Source organism: Onychomys torridus, chromosome 1 (genome assembly GCF_903995425.1).
Source record: "Onychomys torridus chromosome 1, mOncTor1.1, whole genome shotgun sequence".
Taxonomy (NCBI): domain Eukaryota; kingdom Metazoa; phylum Chordata; class Mammalia; order Rodentia; family Cricetidae; genus Onychomys; species Onychomys torridus.
The window spans coordinates 135,737,459-135,755,929 of record NC_050443.1 but is presented as its reverse complement, the minus strand read 5'-3'; the positions used below and the strand labels follow the sequence as shown (position 1 = coordinate 135,755,929).

At 41.8% G+C, this 18,471-nt stretch overlaps 1 protein-coding gene across 5 annotated transcripts in view; it reads right to left on the bottom strand.

Moving 5' to 3' along the window:
- Prune2 (prune homolog 2 with BCH domain) overlaps window positions 1–18,471 on the bottom strand; it is a 263,017-nt gene that overhangs the window by 6,529 nt on the left and 238,017 nt on the right. For 3 of the 5 annotated variants that reach the window (XM_036206923.1, XM_036206929.1, XM_036206926.1), the window contains 5 exons: window positions 18,088–18,174; window positions 12,768–12,866; window positions 8,845–8,880; window positions 8,259–8,297; window positions 1,370–1,417 (listed from right to left, as the gene is read on the bottom strand). In XM_036206923.1, the coding sequence (XP_036062816.1) occupies window positions 1,370–1,417; window positions 8,259–8,297; window positions 8,845–8,880; window positions 12,768–12,866; window positions 18,088–18,174 (309 nt within the window). The remainder of the gene's footprint in view (window positions 1–1,369; window positions 1,418–8,258; window positions 8,298–8,844; window positions 8,881–12,767; window positions 12,867–18,087; window positions 18,175–18,471) is intronic. The other 2 variants (XM_036206933.1, XM_036206938.1) reach the window with 1 other exon arrangement.

Sequence of the window (18,471 nt, the reverse complement as noted above, 5' to 3'; positions counted from 1 at the left end):
TTTGCTATGCAACAGGAGGAAATGCCCTGTGTTTGAAAAATGATTGCAGTGGACTTAGAGACTGAGATATGTTTGCTTTGCAAAAGCAATTTGCTTGAGGTAATTGGTGCTGTCATCTCAAAAGTTGGGACAAGAGTGACCTTTAGGAAATAACTACATGACTTGGAAGGTTCCCCTCACAACAGTTACCCCGCCCTTTGTTCCTTTTTTGAGTTGGGACTCAGTGTTTTGTCCCTAAACTTCCTTTAAGCTGTAAGGTCACCAAGGCAGCTGCAAACACTGCACTGTGCCTTTCCAACTTCTCTTTGGACTAGGAGGAGACAGACACTGCTATGGCAGACATGTTTAAGTTGATCTTTGCTTGCCTTTCTTGTTCTGGGAACAAGGACAAGCCTAAATTGCTGGATGTCAAATTTCCTGAGACTACACTGCTGACCACAGTTCTGTGAAACTGACATGGCCACTCCTATGTGAGCAGTTTCTGTCCTTTCTTAGATGAGAAGCACCAACCACTTCAGCATAGACCACCTCCCTGACTTGAAAGCCATGGACTCTGGATCTGCAAATCCCACCTTGGGGCCTTTTAAAATTTTTTTAATGGCTGCAAAGCATTGGCTAGTCACATGCTTTATCCATAGTTCTTTTTTCTCTGTAAAATGCACTTCATAAGTTTACTCTAGGATGAATCTCTGGCACTGTATGTGAGCTTATTACAGAGTCTGGCATAGGTTAAGGACTCTATGCATGTCCAGTTTCTATTTCTTTTTTTTTTTCTTTTTTCTTTCTTTCTTTTTCTTTTTTTCTTTTTTCTTTGTCGGAGCTGAGGACTGAACCCAGGGCCTTGCGCTTGCTAGGCAAGCACTCTACCACTGAGCTAAATCCCCAACCCCCAGTTTCTATTTCTTACAGGACAGCAATATCCAACTATAAAATTCCAGAAGTCCCAGGCAGACTCAACTGCCTCTTGGAACTTGCAAAGCAAAGATATTTCTTCCCTATCCATCAAAATATTAAATCCACATGGAAGGTTGAGCCTTTCCTCACTGCAATGGATGACGTAATTCCAAAAGCAGAGCGGCATTCCTCTTGCCCCAGTGTTCGTACGACTGGCCCCCAAAGGCATTTGCTCACTTTTGGAGTGGAAAAGTGGAAGGTCAGGTGAAGCACGCTGTTGTCCTTGGTGGCAATCACTAAGACAACAGTAGCTGGCAAAGGTCTCTGTAATTAGCCATTTCAGGAACAGAGCCCATGGAAGCTGAACATCTCATCAGGTTTACCAGATCCTGGAGATACTAGTTTCCCTTTGAGTCCAGCCATACGAAACTAACTACATATAACCACATAGCTGTTACTGATGGCGAGTTCTTACTCCTTGTCCATAGACGTCATTTCTGGATCATTGTAAAGGCAGCTCGTTCTGAGTGCAGGGGAAAACAAACAAACAAACAAACAGGAAATAGTCAGCATTTTCTCACTCTTGTGGCCATGTCAGCATCACTGGCTGGGGCATTTGAAACTGTTTAATGTGGTACATTCGCTCCTTCTGTGATTTCATATCTAAACAAATGATGCTATTTACTTTAGCATCAGGTCTTAGATACAGTCATTACTCAATATATAGAAATATAAAGAGACACTAGTAGTAACAAAACCTCAAATACCTCCAGTGGATATCGCTCTGTGTAAATAAAGTTCTGATTGGCCAGTGGCCAGGCAGGAAGTATAGGCGGGACAAGAGAGTAGAGAATTCTGGGAAGTGGAAGACTGGGGAGAGACACCGCCAGCCGCCGCCATGAGAAGCAACATGTAAAGACACTGGTAAGCCACAAGCCATGTGGCAAAGTATAGATAAGCAGAAATGGGTTAATTTAAGATAGAAAAGGTAGATAACAAACAGCCTGCCACGGCCACACAGTTTGTAAGCAATATAAGTTTTTGTGTGCTTTCTTGGTTGGGTCTGAGCGACTGTGGGACCGGTGGGTAAGAGAGATTTGTCCTGACTGGGCCAGGCAGGAAAACTCTAACTACAAATGGCACCCAACGTGTTCGCAAGAATTTCCACCTAAAACCTGAGAGAAAAGATTCTAAAACGGAGCTAAAAACAGCTTCCTAGTTGTCTCTCTCAAGTTAGCGGCAGCCTGCCAGTTTGAGCTACTGTGGCGGGTTCCTGGCGTGTGCGTCTGACCTGCAGTGCGGCGGGAATGAGGAATCTACAAGCAGCACTTTACTCTGCTGTGTTGTGGATTTAGCCTTTGCTAGTTTAAAAAAAGGGGGGGGGGGTTTCTGGGCTATGCACTGCTTTGATAGGACTGCTTCTGATAGTTGATGGTACACATGGCTCCAGACCCAGAGCTGGCGGTAAACTGTACCACCGCCATGTTGGGAAGCTGAGGTGGGCGGAGCCAGCAACCACAGTGGCGCTTCAGTCTTACAAAGATGGATATTACACAGAGAATCTGGTTTGTCTTGTCTTTGGGATTTTTAACTGCAGAAAAAGATTTGATTGTAAAAGCTGTTGAGTTAAACAAATATGTAAATTTTAAAGGTACCTTGACTTCAAAATTTGAATATAAGAATATGTTGCTTTGGAAAAGAGTCTCTGCTTTTGTTTCCACAGAAAGCCAGAGGCTGTGGATTTGTTCCAGATTAAGATACATCAGGTTTGATCAGCCAAGACCACCTGAAGGTCTCTGATGACACCATGGCCCAGATGATCCAACATCCAGAATAGTTTCAAGGCAACTGGCTCAGAGGTTCAACCTAATGGACTACTCCATAATCCTAAAATTTTCTTTGTGTCCCCATAAGATACAGCGCCCCCCCTCCAGCAGGAAGTAGTAAGAAAAACTACGCCCACATTCCCAAAATTATCAAGCTGGCTTTGGAGATGGAATTGGCTCATTCCTTCTCTAAACCCAGACATATTGCTAAAAGAAAAGGTTAAGAGATTCTTATGTCCCAAATCAGAAGAGCCCTCTGGTGTGGGACAGAGAAAAACCAATATTTTTCTTTAAAGCAGTTTGATTATAAATGAGATCTCTTTCTAAAGAAGAAAAGGGGATATGATACAGATATAATAGGATGAAAGGGTAGATTAAGGAACTTACTTCTAAAGAGCAACAACTTGTTTAAAATGTTTTACATTGGTGTAGATTTTAGTCTATTGATACAAACTTTAAGTTAATTTTGTTATACTGTGTGTATATTTCTAATCGTGTTTAAGGTATTATGTTTGTATAGCTCATTTTAAATTGAAATGGATAATTAAAATAGATTAATAATTAGTCATCTATGATAATCATACTCGTAGCCATGTTAGTTAAGTCTTCTAGATATACATAGACATATTTCAGATAGATAGGTAATCTTCAAATACTTCAAAGACCTTCAGAATATGGCATTTAAAATACTTTTAAAATTTAGACTTTCTGGACAGTGAGACATGTCTGCTCCTGTCAGCACTAATTTACTTCAGAGAGGAGGATGGGCATTGAAGACACTTCATATCTTATCTTCACCTTTGCAAAAATAGCCATTTGGGCAAGAAACTGTTCTTGCCTGGAATGCTTGATCGACTGGACATGCAGGACCCATAGAAAGGTGACCACTAAACTTTGCTTGACAAAATGGTCCTTCAGGTTCCTGCTTCGCAGAGGAAACTGCCAGACATTATACAGGACACTGAGAGAAGTGACCGAGAGACTCTAGCCCTGTGGACTGAAGACAAATGCCCCAACTTTACAAAGGAACATTAGGTGACTGTCCAGGCTACCAGTTGTCTCTGTCTACTCTTGCAAGACTCCTGAAAAATGCTTATATCCTTCTCCCAGTTCTCAGATATTATATCCTTCTGAGGTCTTTGATGTGGTTGAAGACTAGATAGTTATAATTTCCTCAATTATGATAAAAGATAAGTTAGATATAAAACCTTAGACTCACAAATATAAGATAGATAGGATATCTTCTTTAATATTGTAACTGTAATTCTTGCTTGATAATTGTTTTGTTATATGTAATTGTACTATGTAAAAGTTAAAACCTTCCTTAAAAAAAAAAAAAAGAAAAGGGGAAGTGCTGTGGATATCGCTCTGTGTAAATAAAGTTCTGATTGGCCAGTGGCCAGGCAGGAAGTATAGGCGGGACAAGAGAGAAGAGAATTCTGGGAAGTAGAAGGCTGGGGAGAGACACCGCCAGCCGCCGCCATGAGAAGCAACATGTAAAGACACTGGTAAGCCACAAGCCATGTGGCAAAGTATAGATAAGCAGAAATGGGTTAATTTAAGACAGAAAAGGTAGATAACAAACAGCCTGCCACGGCCACACAGTTTGTAAGCAATGTAAGTTTTTGTGTGCTTTCTTGGTTGGGTCTGAGTGACTGTGGGACCGGCAGGTAAGAGATTTGTCCTGACTGGGCCAGGCAGGAAAACTCTAACTACATGTCCAAGCTACTTTTTCTTACTTTTCAAATCTGTTCTTATGCAGTGAACATAAATGTTGAATAAAAATTTATTGACCTCAAATAATAAAAAGTATTTTATACACAGAGGAAAACCTTTTAAACAGCTGAATTTTGTTTAGGCATAACACAGTCAGCCTTCAGGCTTCACAAGAATGAGGATTTTCCAAGGCATGGAAAGAAAAGACTGCCTGGGCCGTCGAGGGCCAGGACACTTCCCCACTCCCCAGGGCTGAGCAGTGTTCAGGTGGCACTCATGAATTCTAACACTACCTAAGCAGGACAGGTCCAGGAAGAAAAGTGTACTCATAGAAAAGAATGGAATTAAAGTTTTCAATGGTGTGTATGTCTTTTTATAACTTAGTTGTCCATGATATCCATATCAGTGTGATAACTATGCTAACAGATTTCAAGTTCACCTTATAGCAGCAATTCCTAATACTATACACAGTAGCTTTTACTTTTTTTTCCTCCTCTGGCAAGTTTTTTTTTTTTTTTAAATGGGAAAATGATTTAAAAGATTCTATGATCCTTTTTACTTATGTTTTTAAAAGGTTTAAAAAATATGTACGAGTGTTTTGCTTGCATGTAGTGAACTGCATATGTGCCTGGTGCCTGCAGAGATAAGAAGAAGAAGGAGGAGGAGGAGGAGGAGGAGGAGGAGGAGGAGGAGGAGAAGCTGGATCCCCAAGAATTGGAGTTACAGTGAGCTGCCATATGGGTTTTGGGCACATAAACCAGGTCCACCCGAAGAGCAGCAAGTGCTCTTAACTGCTGAGCTACCACTCCAGTCCAACTGGTCCTTTTAAAAGACAAGGGCTCCTTTTCCATTGAGAATAATTGGACAAGCTAATTTACCCACTTGATGAGGCTCTGTGGCTAGTTCAGTATTTTTCCCCGAAAATATCAGGAGGCTGTTTGCCTTGCAGGGCATTGCCCCCTCCTTCCTTCCCTCCCTTTTCCTCCCTGCTGGTGGTCTGGGGTTTTTATGGACAAAGTTTGGCAAGGACAGCCAAGTACATACTGACAGTGAACTAGGAAAAGCCAGCAAAGCTGGAACACACTCAGGAAAGGGCAAGCTTCCAAGCCCAGCCTCTCTGCTTTTTAACTGGGGGATCTCCCCAAAGGAAACACAACTAGCAGACATTTTAGTGCTACCACTGGAAAGGTGGTGAATGGATTCTTCCTCATTTGTGAACAAACAATGGGTCTGTGTACAGTACAGACCCTTCCAAAGTATTTTCTACCCTCGTGTGGGTCTCAGGTTCAAAAGAAAGCTGTCAGGCTGAGCCATCTCTGTGGAGGTCAACGGGAGGTGGTGTGGAGCACACAGGGGAGAGGTGCAGGTTTTGAAATGCTGTAGGTGGGGAGGCTCTGTTCATTATATAGCACATGTCTGACTCTGGTTCGAGCCAGTCCAAAGCTGTCTAACAAAACCACATGGACAGTCAGGGCATTCATTAACAGAAAGAACCGGGGGATAGCTAGCTTCCAACCTCAGATAAGCAGAGATCTTATTTTTTGAGCCAGTAATCATCTACAGAGTCTGTCCCAGGATTTAGGGGCTGTATCAGAGGCTAACACATATCTAAGTGGGGGCAGCAAAACAGTTGGACTTTGAGGCATTCCAAGCCTCTGTGGAACCAGGTGTGGTGGCGCACGCCTTTAATCCTAGCACTTGGGAGGCAGAGACAAGTGTATCTCTGTGAGTTTGAGGCCAGCCTGGTTTACAAAGGAAGTTTCAGGCCAGTGAAGGCTGTAATAGTGAGACGCTGTCTCAGAAACAATAACAACAACAACAAAAATACTAAAAACCAATCCCCTGTGGGGTCAACAGATCTCAATTCATTTTCCTTATATATATATCTAAATGTGAAAACACTTTTTAATTGCACCATTCAAAGGAATAGGATCAATTAGGGTGGGATTCTTCTGGCAAACGGCTTACCCAACAAATCAGCATCAAGATAGCTAAGGCCATCTAATTTTTTTTTTTTTTTTTTTTTTTTTTTTTTTTTGAGCTGAGGATCAAACCCTGGGCCTTGCGCTTGCTAGGCAAGCACCCTACCACTGAGCTAAATCCCCAACCCCTCCATCTAATTATTTTTATTCAGGTATTTTTAATGCAAAAGATTCAGATTTTAGGCAAATAATTCTGTAGGTTCCTGTAACAAAAATATATAGGCAAAAAAATATCTAAATGGATTGTTTTAATGAGGAACTGGCATTTATAACCATATAGGAAAACCTCACTACTTAGCATTTACGCAGAATTTGTAACAGCCTTGGACATTGTTCAAGCTTTTTGCTTTTGTTGTAAATATTAACAGTATAAACAACATTTAAAATGGTGAAGAAGCTTAATGTACTTAATACGGCAGACTTTCTGGATAGCAGCCATACACATTTAACACATAATGTCAGATTTCTTTGTGTCCTTGAAGATGAAAATAGAAAATGATTGGGGCTGTTCCCAGTCAGCTCCAGCACACTATTTCAGGGCTGTCCCTTAGGACAAGGGCAGAGGTTAACTTGTAGATTTATGTCCTGCAGTGATGCGACCATCTCTATCCAGTGGAAAAGATAACCTGATGTTAGTGTATTGTCCTACTGAACACTAACCAACTTATTATCTAACCCAACTATCTTATCCTAACAGCCTTTTGTAAATTCCTTATACCACAAATCTGCAATTGTACTTTCTGCAGGTTCAGCTACAAGTGGCCAAACATGCTCTGAAAATATTAAATGGAAAATTACGGAAATTAAATCACTCATAAGTCTTAAATAACTTCTGTCATGTTATGTTACATGTGAATCCCAGGTATGTCTGAGTGCAGTCAGGGGTTGGAACCGCACATGGCTTCGGGTATCCACATGGTATTTTGGAACAAGAGAAGTGACTGCCACAGATATGCCACTTTTTACATATACATTCTTTTACTTATACATTCTTTCCAAGTTCTTGGGAACTCTTTACTGGTTCCCTCCCTAAATATTCACCAAATAACATCATTTAGCATTTGTTCATTTCCTGTTTTCCTGACAGTATTTCTTGGCCTTTTTCAGTATTTTGCCTCACAAGACTGAGCAATGACCACCCCTAATCAAAACAGCTTGGAAACTATGGGTTAACTGATAGTTCTTAAAAAGTAAAACAAGCATTTGTTTATTTTTACTATTATTTTATGTGTATGAGTGTTTTGTCTGCACATATGTCTGTGTACTATGTGTATGAAATGTCTGTGGAAGCTAGAAGAGAGTTTGGGGTCCCTTAGACAGATAGTTGTGAGCAGTCATGTGGGAATAGAAACCCCGGTCCTCTAGAAGAACAGCCAGTGCTTATAATGGTTGGCCCATCTCTCTAGCCCCAGAGTGTTATTTAACTCTTGGAAGGCTGTGAAACTAATTCTACAAAAATCTTTCCAACTTTTATTTGCTACTGTTTCTCATAATATGAACTGGTGTGGTTCTGTTGCCTCAATCTATCTAAGGGTCATTCAGATGCCACACTCTGTCTGACAATGCCTATGATGAGTTTTCTGCTGATATCTAGAATTTCAGATACATTAAAAATAAATTAAACAGTGTCAAATGCTTTCCTTAAGATAACCAAGAAGGTGGGGAAATAGATGATAGTGAAAACATCAATGATTCCATCAGCCATGGGAGGAAGGGAACTTTCCTGGTACAGCATTATTATCAGGGGCAAGAAGAACACAGTAGGCATGCAGATTCTCCCAGTCATTCCTGGAACGCAAGCCAATGTCACACCAGCCGCAAAACCCAAACCAAGTCTTACTTAGCTGCTTCGGATGCCTCCCTCAGTTCTTCATCCAGTCTGCACGAGCAAAAATAATTGTTGGAGAAAAGAAAGAAACAAACAAACACACACAAGAAAAAGCAAGCAGAGCGTGAGCGTCTCCCGCAAAGCAGAGCCGAATGTAAGTGGTGGTGTGTATTCACTTTTTTTTTTCTTTTTCAAAACTGTCTCCAGGCACACTGAGACCCGCTCAGCTAAACATGGTGCCAATCCTTCCTGTTGAGTGGTCCTGTTCGTTTACTTCGCAAATCCCTTCATAAATGTGATATCAATGTCACAAGGGAATGAGCAACAGGCTGGCTGAATAAAGCTCAGAACATCCATATCAGAGTGCTGGGGAGGGTTAAAGTTAGCTCACAGCCAGGGCCAAGTCAGCGTGTATCTGGTTTAGTAGGTTTCAGTAGCAGGTCAGGTTGACCTCAACAGCTCAACACACAGACAAAGACTTTGAGGGGGATTCAAAGGACTGATACAACAGACTTCCTCAGGCAGCATGTTGAGGTCACCCACAAGAACAACACTGGAGTACACACACAGGGGGTCCAGCGTGAATACAGATTTTTACCTCACACTTCTCTTAAAAGATTTTTCTTCATCGTACCTTACAAGATAAGAAACAGATGCCATGAGGACACGGAGGAACAGGAGGAAAGGACAGGTAAATGCTCGAAAGCAGTGGTTCTCAACCTTCCTAACGCTGCGACCCTTTCACACACTTCCTCATGTTGTGGCGACCCCCAACCACAAGATTGTTTTGTTGCTACTTCATAACAGTAATCCTGCTACTGTGAGGAATTGTAATGTAAACATCTGATATGCAGGAGATCTGATAGGCCACCCCCAAAGGGTTTGCAACCCATCGGTTGAGAACCACTGCTGATAACAGTAAGAACAGGAGAGAAAAACGCTTACCCAGACAACACGACTGGCTTTGGAGAGAAAAGTCATTTGTATTAGGCACAATGAACAATTTACAATTCATAAATATACAGTCGATCCTCATTATTTGTAGATTCCATGTCTGCAAACTTGCCTGTTCACCAAGACATCTGAAATTTCCAGAAGCAATGTGCAGTGCTTTTGTTCACTTGTGGACATTACAAGGCGACAAAACCCTCAAGCTGCTCGAGCAGGATGAGGCTGCGCCTTCCTGTCTCATATAGTTTCTTTGGTAAATGTCTCCCTCATTTTCCTGCTTTCAGCTGGTGACTGTGCTATTTAGAACAGCAGTCAAGCATGTTACCAAATATTACCTACTGTTTGTAGGCAGGAGATGGCCAATGTATCTCACAGAGAACACATGGGTCCCATAACACTATTTTAGGAACAAGTTGTAGTGCTGGGCCCTTGAATGCAAGACTGTGGTTTGTTTTGCTTGTTTGTTTGAGAAAGGGTCTTGCTGTGTAGCCCAGGCTGACCCTCAGACTCTGGATCCCTATGTTTTAGTCTTTGAGTATTGTGATCACACACAGTTGCTACCACACATAGCTGAGCACAGTGATAGTGAGTCAACAGTATGTATACACACTAAGAAGCTTTCTCAGAGCCAAGGTTATGTACTGGTGTGTGATAACAACATTGTAATCAGAGGCAGACAGGATCCCAGGCTAGCATTTCCCCAGGAATATCCACTGAGTGTCTACAATGACTTTATTGAACACGACTGTCCCTGGCTAATGAGAACCAACTGTAATTAATGAATATAAACTGCATTTCAGCCCATTGATGCCAGGCTCCACCCAGCTGAATTTTGGTCTTGGGATCGCTTGGGATCAAATGCTTTGAATGTTACTCAGTAAAGAAAATAGCTGTGGCCGCATCAATTTGGAAATTGCACAATGTGGAAATGAAGCAATGAGAGCTAGGAAAAGAAATGGTGCCCTGAGATGTATCATGATGACAGGAGGAAACACAGATGGGGTAGGGTGGGGGGACCCACAGTACTAGGTTCTTCCTCCAGAAAACGAATCTTTCTACATGGAACTCTTCCCCTTGAAGCAACTTTTCCAAAATGTAGCCCTTGAGAACAGATGGAAAGCACCTGGCCATGGCTAGCTTCTCAATGGACACCCCGCTCTCAAGTACAGTAATTCTGCAAAGCAATGCAGTCATCAGCAGCAGCACTGGAGGCCTCAAGCTCTGTGCTCACTGCCTTCTGCTCACCGCTCTCATTCAATCCTCAGGCCCATCCACGCTCTCAGGATTACTTCCCCATTTTATGAATGTGAACACTAAACCTCTGAGGATTTTCATAGGCTGCCTGAATGAGGGGAGGTTCACACTGAATTGCCTCCAAAGCCCATCTTCATTCCATTGTCTCTGCCATGGGAGGCCTTCCTGGTTTTTGTTTTGTTTCGTTTTTCTGGTAAATGGCCAGCGCTCACTCCCTTAAGAAGAAAGAATGTCCTTGTCATCTTTCGCAAAGGTAAAGCAGTACAGGAGATGATTGACAAATGATGGGACTGGGAGAGAGAAGCTCGCCAGGAAGTTTTAGGGGCAGGCTCCTCAAAAAGGAGCAGTTCTGATTTTGTCCTCAGAAAGAAGGCAGAAATATCTGTAGTTCTGTCCAGGCTGAAGACTAGAAATGCAAGTACGTTTGGGGCCTATTGTCCTGGTTTGGTTTCTTATCTTTCTTCATTTACGCAGCAAGGAATACTGTTGTCTGGAAGCTATATATGAGGCTGTGACAGAAACTGGGCCCCATGAATACCTGGTGAGTAGGACACCTGGGCTGAGCAGATCTCCCCCCATGCCCCATCCCATGCCTCAGTCTAGAAAAACCTTCTTAATCCCTAGACAGGAACATTTGATGGTGCCCTTTCCTTGGGACCCACTCATTATACAGGTGCTTTGCTGGTATATCATCTATAAGCTCTCATATGAACCTATAATAAACTCCTTCCTAAAACTCACCCTCCCCATTGTCTGTGAAATTCATTAAGTCTGTGAGAAGAAGGATAATAAAAATTTTATTATCACCCACTGGCCTTGGGTGACTTTTGGTGCCTGATAATTTTCCAGGACCCTAGGCACTGTCCCACCAGCTACAGCTTGCCTAAGGCTTCCATTGCTCCAAAGAACCCCTGCTTACCTCATTTCACCATTATTCTTTAAAGAAGAGTAGGTTATGGCATGCAGGCCAGAGCTGGAGGGGGCACTGGTTGTGGGAAATTTGTGAAGCTCCTGAGGACTGCAGCCCTAGTTAGGATTTCATGAGTACTGCTTGGCTCAGCTGAGCCACCTGACTCCAGTAATTCTGGTAGTATGCTGTGTTCAGGCCTGATATGGCTGATGGCGGGAAATCCAATGCATCTACTTGTGAGCTACTGGATAAAGATCCTACTAGAAAGGCATGTGGACATTTGGTGACAGGCTAACCTGGATTTGAACTCTAGTTCCACCGCTACCTGGTTCCTGCTCTTACTTCCATAAGTAACTTCTTACTAACCTATCTCCTGGCCTCTGTAAAATGGGGTTTCACATGAGAGTTAAGTGTGCTGTACAAACACAGCTCTTCATTGTTCCACGGTAACCAGTAACGGTGAACAAAAAGATCCTGGCTTCTATGTGATGCTACTGAGATGCTTTGGATGCCCTCATTGGAAGGTCAGTTTTGCTATCTATTTTCTGGAGGGAGATACACAACACTTGTCTTTTTTCTTAGAGTTCATGATCAAGTCCCTTTCAAGTCTAATGAAACAAACAAACAAACAAACAAACAAACAGTTAATCAGCTATATCAAGAGAAAAAAAAATCAGGATGCACAGAGAATTAATGGTTCTTTGCAATGATGTACCAGATAGGAATGTCTCTGTCTTCCTATTCCAGCTCCAGATACTCTGAGTTAACTTTTATTACTACTTTCAGACATAATCTTGACACCCACGGTCCATGTGCTTCTGACCCACAGGCTGCCTCCTTGCCTGGTCCTAAGCAAGGAAATTTTTTCTCACCACCCACCCATTCCTCAAAAAAGTCTCTCTATCTAATCTTTTGTCCAAAGGCAATCATGAGGACAGTGGAGGGGTATCTGAAGAAAATAGTCATTTCTTTTATCTATTTTTCTGGGGTCATGCAGACAAATTACTTATAAAGAAAAAAATCCAAATTATGGGAAGACGTTAATGTAGAGGGTCACAGGTATAAATATTCTAGTTAATATTAAATGTACACTGTCTCCAGAGTAGAAACAAATTTCACAGTAAAAATGTCAATAGTTAATCTTGGTTGGAAAAATATGATCAAAATGTATTGCACAAAATAAAATTTTTTAAAAGTCAGTAACTAATCATTATAAGTTGTGTGAAAGAGGATCTGAAAGAATAATAACTTATAGGCTATAGCAAAAGCTTTATTTATAAGATAATACTTAATTTCCTTTAAAAATAAGATGCCATTTTTCATTATTCTAGAAGTCAGTGTTTCTCCACCCCCCTTTCTGCAGTGTGTATTATTTCTCACCAAAGCTCCCAAACCCTCCAACTTACTTGATGATGCTCTCTGGAATGTGGATGCAATCCATTGGGATCAGCCCACTGAGCTCAGATAAACTAGTAACATATTTAATTTTACTGCTGAATTTTGAGCTGGAAGACAAAAAGAAGAGCCTCTTAGCATCAGTTGCTATACTTCCCTCATAAAGCGATTGTCTCTTCCTGAAAGGCTTCTTGTGATTCTTTTCCACGTTATTGGCAATAGGGCTTTCATACATGCTAAGCATCCAGTCTCTCAATGACCTATAGCCACATCTTACACTCTTGATAGGCTTAAGCTTGACCCAGCATGCTTGCTGAGCAGAAAGGATAACCCTGTCTCAGCCATTCTTATGGACCAGGCACTGCTTTATGACCATTTTTTAACACTTTTGTTTTTTTGAGAAGTCCATACATAAGCAGTGCATCTCCATCACACCTGTCTTTCCCTTTCCACTTCTTTTTTTTTTTTTTCCGCTTTTCAAGACCAGGTTTCTCTGTGTCGTTTTGGTGCCTGTCCTGGATCTCACTCTGTAGACCAGGTTGGCCTTGAACTCACAGAGATCTCTGTCTCTGTCTCCCAAGTGCTGGGCTTAAAGGTGTATGCCACCTCTGCCCGGCCTCCCTTTCTACTTCTAACTCTTTCCTCCCTACCTCAAATTCAAGATCTCTTCTTTATTATTGTTGAATACTATACAAAATACATACCTATATCTATCTATCTATCTATCTATCTATCTATCTATATATATATATATATATCTATCATCTATCTATCTATCTATCAATCAATCATCTATCTATCTATCTATCTATCTATCTATATGTATGTATGTATGTATCTATCAATTAGAAATAGTAGAAACAGAGGGAATTGCTATTACTATTTTTTCATTTTTCATTTTCATTTCACTTTTTCATCACAAAGATTTATGTATATATCTCTTCTATACACAGCAGGTGCTCTGAAGTACTAAGTGCTTGCAGAATTGCTAATTTGTGCTAGGTAATACATGCCACTTCACATCCTCATTTGTTTTTGGTTTTTGTTTTGTAGTGAAAACATTCAGAATCCACCTTCTTAGAAATTTGAAAATGTAAGACAGTTTTTATTAATGCTAGCCATCATGTTGTAGAAGGGCTTTCTTGAACTTTTTTATTTTCTATCTGAATTGTGTACAACATTGGCACCTTGAATTTACCAGTCAACTTTCCACTTCTTTAAGTCCCATGCTTTCAGATTCTACAGACAGTTCTCCCTCACCATCCATGGGGCATCGGTTCCAGGAACCACCACCCACCCCCAGACGCCCAGATCCAATAGTGCAATGTCAAGACCATGCAAGTGGTTGTTTGACTGCTTGCTTAGGGGGGGAAAAAAGCACTAAAAATCCACAAGAAAAAGTCTGTGCATTTCCAGAGTGTCTTGCCTGTTTAGTATTTTCTATCAGTGGTTGGCTGGGCCTGTATATGCAGATCTCAGAGATACAGAGGGCAGAGGACAGTCTCAAACACAATCCCTTTGCAAAAGGAGAAATGCAGAGTGCCTGAGACATATCTGAATGGTGTACAGGATTCTTATTTCAAATAGAGACTCAACAGCAGAGCAGGAGCCTGGCTGCATTTTGCAATCATGCTACCGTTTCTGGGAGAGTCAACCTCTTCCCACAAATACAGTCCTATCACTGGCAAATGTCCAGTCTTCTTGGGGTCCCAAGACATGATTTTTGACATGAAGAGCTGCACATGAACAAAGTACCTCATGGGGAAATAGGAGCTTCTCTCTCCAAGATGGGCTCTGGCCCACTCCACACATTTGGAGCCTTTTGGATGTGAGTTTTGAATAATCCTATTTAGTTACTTTGTGTTGTTTTTTGTTTGTTTGTTTGTTTGTGTTTTATTAAAAAATTTCCATACAATGTATTTTGATCATGTTTTCTCTTACCCCAACTCCTCCCAGACCCTCCCCATCTTCCCCAATCCACCTTCGTGTTCTCTCTCTCCCCTTTTCAAAAGAAAAATGGTTTTTGTTTTTGTTTTCATTGCCTTTTGTTTACTCTGAGAATCAAGCACCTGCTGCTGCTTTTGTGTTTCTTACATGCTCCCCCAAACAAATAACCCAGTCCAAGTTGTGTAATTTGTCTGTGTCTGGCTTGTCCCGGGGATCGAGACGTAAGTATGAGTCTCAGTGAGAGCGTCCATCTGTCTGGGCTTGGCTCTGGCAGGTGGCTTGTAGCAGCTCCTTCTGAGACGGACTGAACACAGAGGTAGCTCCAGTGACCCTGGGTCCTGGCCACAGCTCATCATTTAGGAAATTCCTATGTCCACCTCTCTGCCTGCACTCATGTCTCTCTGATGTCCCCCATTATTAACTCTTTCCTCACCTTCATCCTGACAGGTCACCAACGGTGCCAAAATGACAACTATATGGAAAAGTTTGCATAAGAGGCAATTTCTCCTATTCAGAGAGGCCTTTGGAACACAATGATATCTAATTCCAGTAATTTATCTGCTTAGCAGAAATGTCTGGTGGGAAATGGCTCACACATAGCTGCACAATGAGACAGTCAACAAGGGAACCACATTCTTCAATGTAGAGTTGCACTCTGTCCATTTAAAATGGGATTGGCTGAGATCATTCTTGCCTGGAACAGTGACCTTTCTACTTGTTCCTAAATCCTGTGCATTTCTCTCCAGGTTCTATCCTGTACGCGGTTTGAATGAGAAATGTCCCGATAGTCTTGGTGAAATTATTAAGGCCACTCCACGTAGTTAAAAGGGAGGTTTATTTTGTGGGGTAACATACAAATGAAGGGGTAGGTTGCAGGGTCTGGCAAGGGTATAGCGCAGTCCGGCGGTGTTCTCTGGAGAACTCTGCTCAGTCTACCTCCTGCGTCCGGCGTCCCAGAACCAAGCGAGAGCGCCCTCCTCTCTATCTTGGGTCTTCTGCTTCCTCCTCTGCCCTGCCTTGTGGGCGTGACCATTACTGAAGCCTCAGTGGGGGTTGGAACTTCCAGACCAATGCTGGGATGGCTACCCACTACACTATAGTCTTGGGCATTTGACCATTTGGTCCCCAGTTGGTAGCATTTTGAGGGGTGGGGAGGTTTAGGGTGGTGGAGACTTGTAGGAGGAATCATGGTGTTAGGGGCAGGTTTTGAGATTCAAAGCCCCTACTTATTTCTAGGTAGCTCTTTCTACTTCCTGTTTGTGGTTCAGTATGTGCACTCTCAGCTTCCCGTTCCTGCCTGCTGCTTGTGCTGCCACCATGGACTCTCTCTCATCCCTCTAGAAATGCCAGCCAACTTAAATTCTTTTCCTTAAGTCATCTTTGGTCATGGTGCTTTATCAGAGCAACAGGAAAGTCACTAAAACATGGAGTTACATTTTAAAAAAATGTTGTGAGCATTTAGTGTGTGAACCCCCCCACCCCGTGTGTGTGTGTGTGTGTGTGTGTGTGTGTGTGTGTGTGTGTGTGTGTGTCTGGTTGGCTGGCTGGCTGGCTCTCTGTCTGTGTCTGAGTGTGTATAGTGCATGTGCATTTGTAGAGGGGTAAATCTGACATCAGTGTCTCCCTCCATCTTATATTTTGAGCCAGGAGCTCACTGATTGGCTAACTGCCTTGGTCAGAGTGTCCCTCCCCCTTCCCCTGGGATGTTCCTGTCTCTGCTAGCACTGGAGTCCCAGGCATGCTCTGTCACACTCTTCTTGGGATACCTGAAAATCCTGGAATCGAGTCATGCATGGCAAGAGAAGTGCTCTCCTCTCTCCCTCCTTTACATGGTATGGTCTGAATGTTCGTGCTGCTTCTGAATTCTCTTGTAGAAACAACAAGAACTCTCCCTATGGGCTCTGCTCCATCTACTCAGCTATAGTGAAAGTATTCGGCTACAAAATAATTTCACATGTGTTTTAAGAGGCTCCCTCTTGCCCCATGGTCTAGAGATCTAAGGACTGGATACTCTTTGAGGAGCTACCTTGGCAAGTTACCCACAGCTTCTTTGGGAGCTTAGGCAGCACCAAGAAACAGGTGTGGGGTGGAGACAGCAATAAGCCCTGTCCACTAATTTGAGTCCAAGTCTCCAGAAACTTGATATGTTTTGATTTGATGTCTCCTTGAAGCAATTAGAGTTGAATTTCTGTCATTTAAAACCAAAGAGCAGGTGCCCTACTCCAGGCCACTAGCCCATAGTTCATAACACTTAAAAAAAAAAAAAGGTAGTTCATTAAATTCCTCATTCTTTAGTCCATAGTTAATTTTTGCCAGCAGAATCCTGCCACTCAATTGTTAGAAGTCAGGAATGAGAATGTTAATAAATAAGATAATATTTAATATTTTAATTACTGTTATAAATACCACTCCTTCTAAAAAAAAATCTGGAAGGTATAGTAAAATAATTTTTTTTACATATATATATATACACAATGCATAAAGACAGATACACACACACTTTGTATCTATTTATTTTCTTCAGAATATTGTAGTTTTAATGAGAAATTTGTTAATAACTTTGAGCCAGGAAAATATTTTTGTATTTATTGTATTTATCTGCCCTGATGGTTGAGACTTAATTCTATTTTTAAAGGTTCCTGGAAAATAAATACTGTCCCTTCAATTAACTATTTTAAGCTTACTATATTATGAATCAAGTTTTATTTTCTTCACATCTCCAAACACAAAGGTACATAGCACCTAAGTCAAGTGTGGAGCAGTCCCGGAATAAAATGTGAATCCTTACATTTGAGCCCAGTACAACCCCTGAAGGCTGCTCCTCCGACTCTCCACTCGGTTTTGCTGACTGCTCAGTTCTTGCCCAGAAGAAATGACACACTTAAGGCCTGTGCTTCTGCCCTTCCCAGCTTGTATTGTCTCATGTCACGCAAATGTTTTATTTCTTACACTTAACATCTCTCCACACAAGCATTGGCCAATCCTCCTTCTGGGTGGCACAGGACTCTCACCACCTCATAGCCCACACTTACAGGAAGCGATTTAGAGGCCAGGTTTTGCAATGGTCGAGGAAAAGACTTATATGAAGTAATTATCACCTTTTTTTTTTTTTTTTTAAGGAAAGAGTTTGCTATGAAATTCGATGGCCTGAAACTTGTAATCCTCCTGCCTCAGCCTCCTGAGTGCTAAGATTGCAGGCGTGTGCCATCACATCTGCCCTTTAAATGAGGACTCTGGCTGCACAGTCCAAGTATCTTTCCAGGAAGGTAGAAGTAAATTAAGGTTTCCTGGATTCTCTTAGCTTATAAATCCCTGATACAGGAAAATTCACATACTCTGAAAATACGTTATCATCCAGTCATCCTGTGACTATCACAGTTATACCTTATAAAAGGCCGCGTCACAGCAAGGATTGTTCTGATGAACCAAGATGGGTGGACAATGATGAATGACTTCAAATTCTTGCGCAACCTATTTAAAAACAAGACAACTCTATATTATTTTAAACTGACTTTCCATTGAAAACAGAAAATAGATCCCCAAATAAGAATACATGAAATTTTTGGGAGGAGTTCCAGGAAAGTTACAATTTCTGATGTACAGAATGTCCACGATTAATTTTTTAAATGCCTTTTGATTCCTCTCTCTCACTCTCCCCCACTCTGTATGTATGTGCTCATTCATGTGGGAGTGTGTGTAAGTGTGTACGCATTCCTGTAAAGAACACCAACGTCAAGTGACATTCTCTGAGATACTCTCTCACTGAGA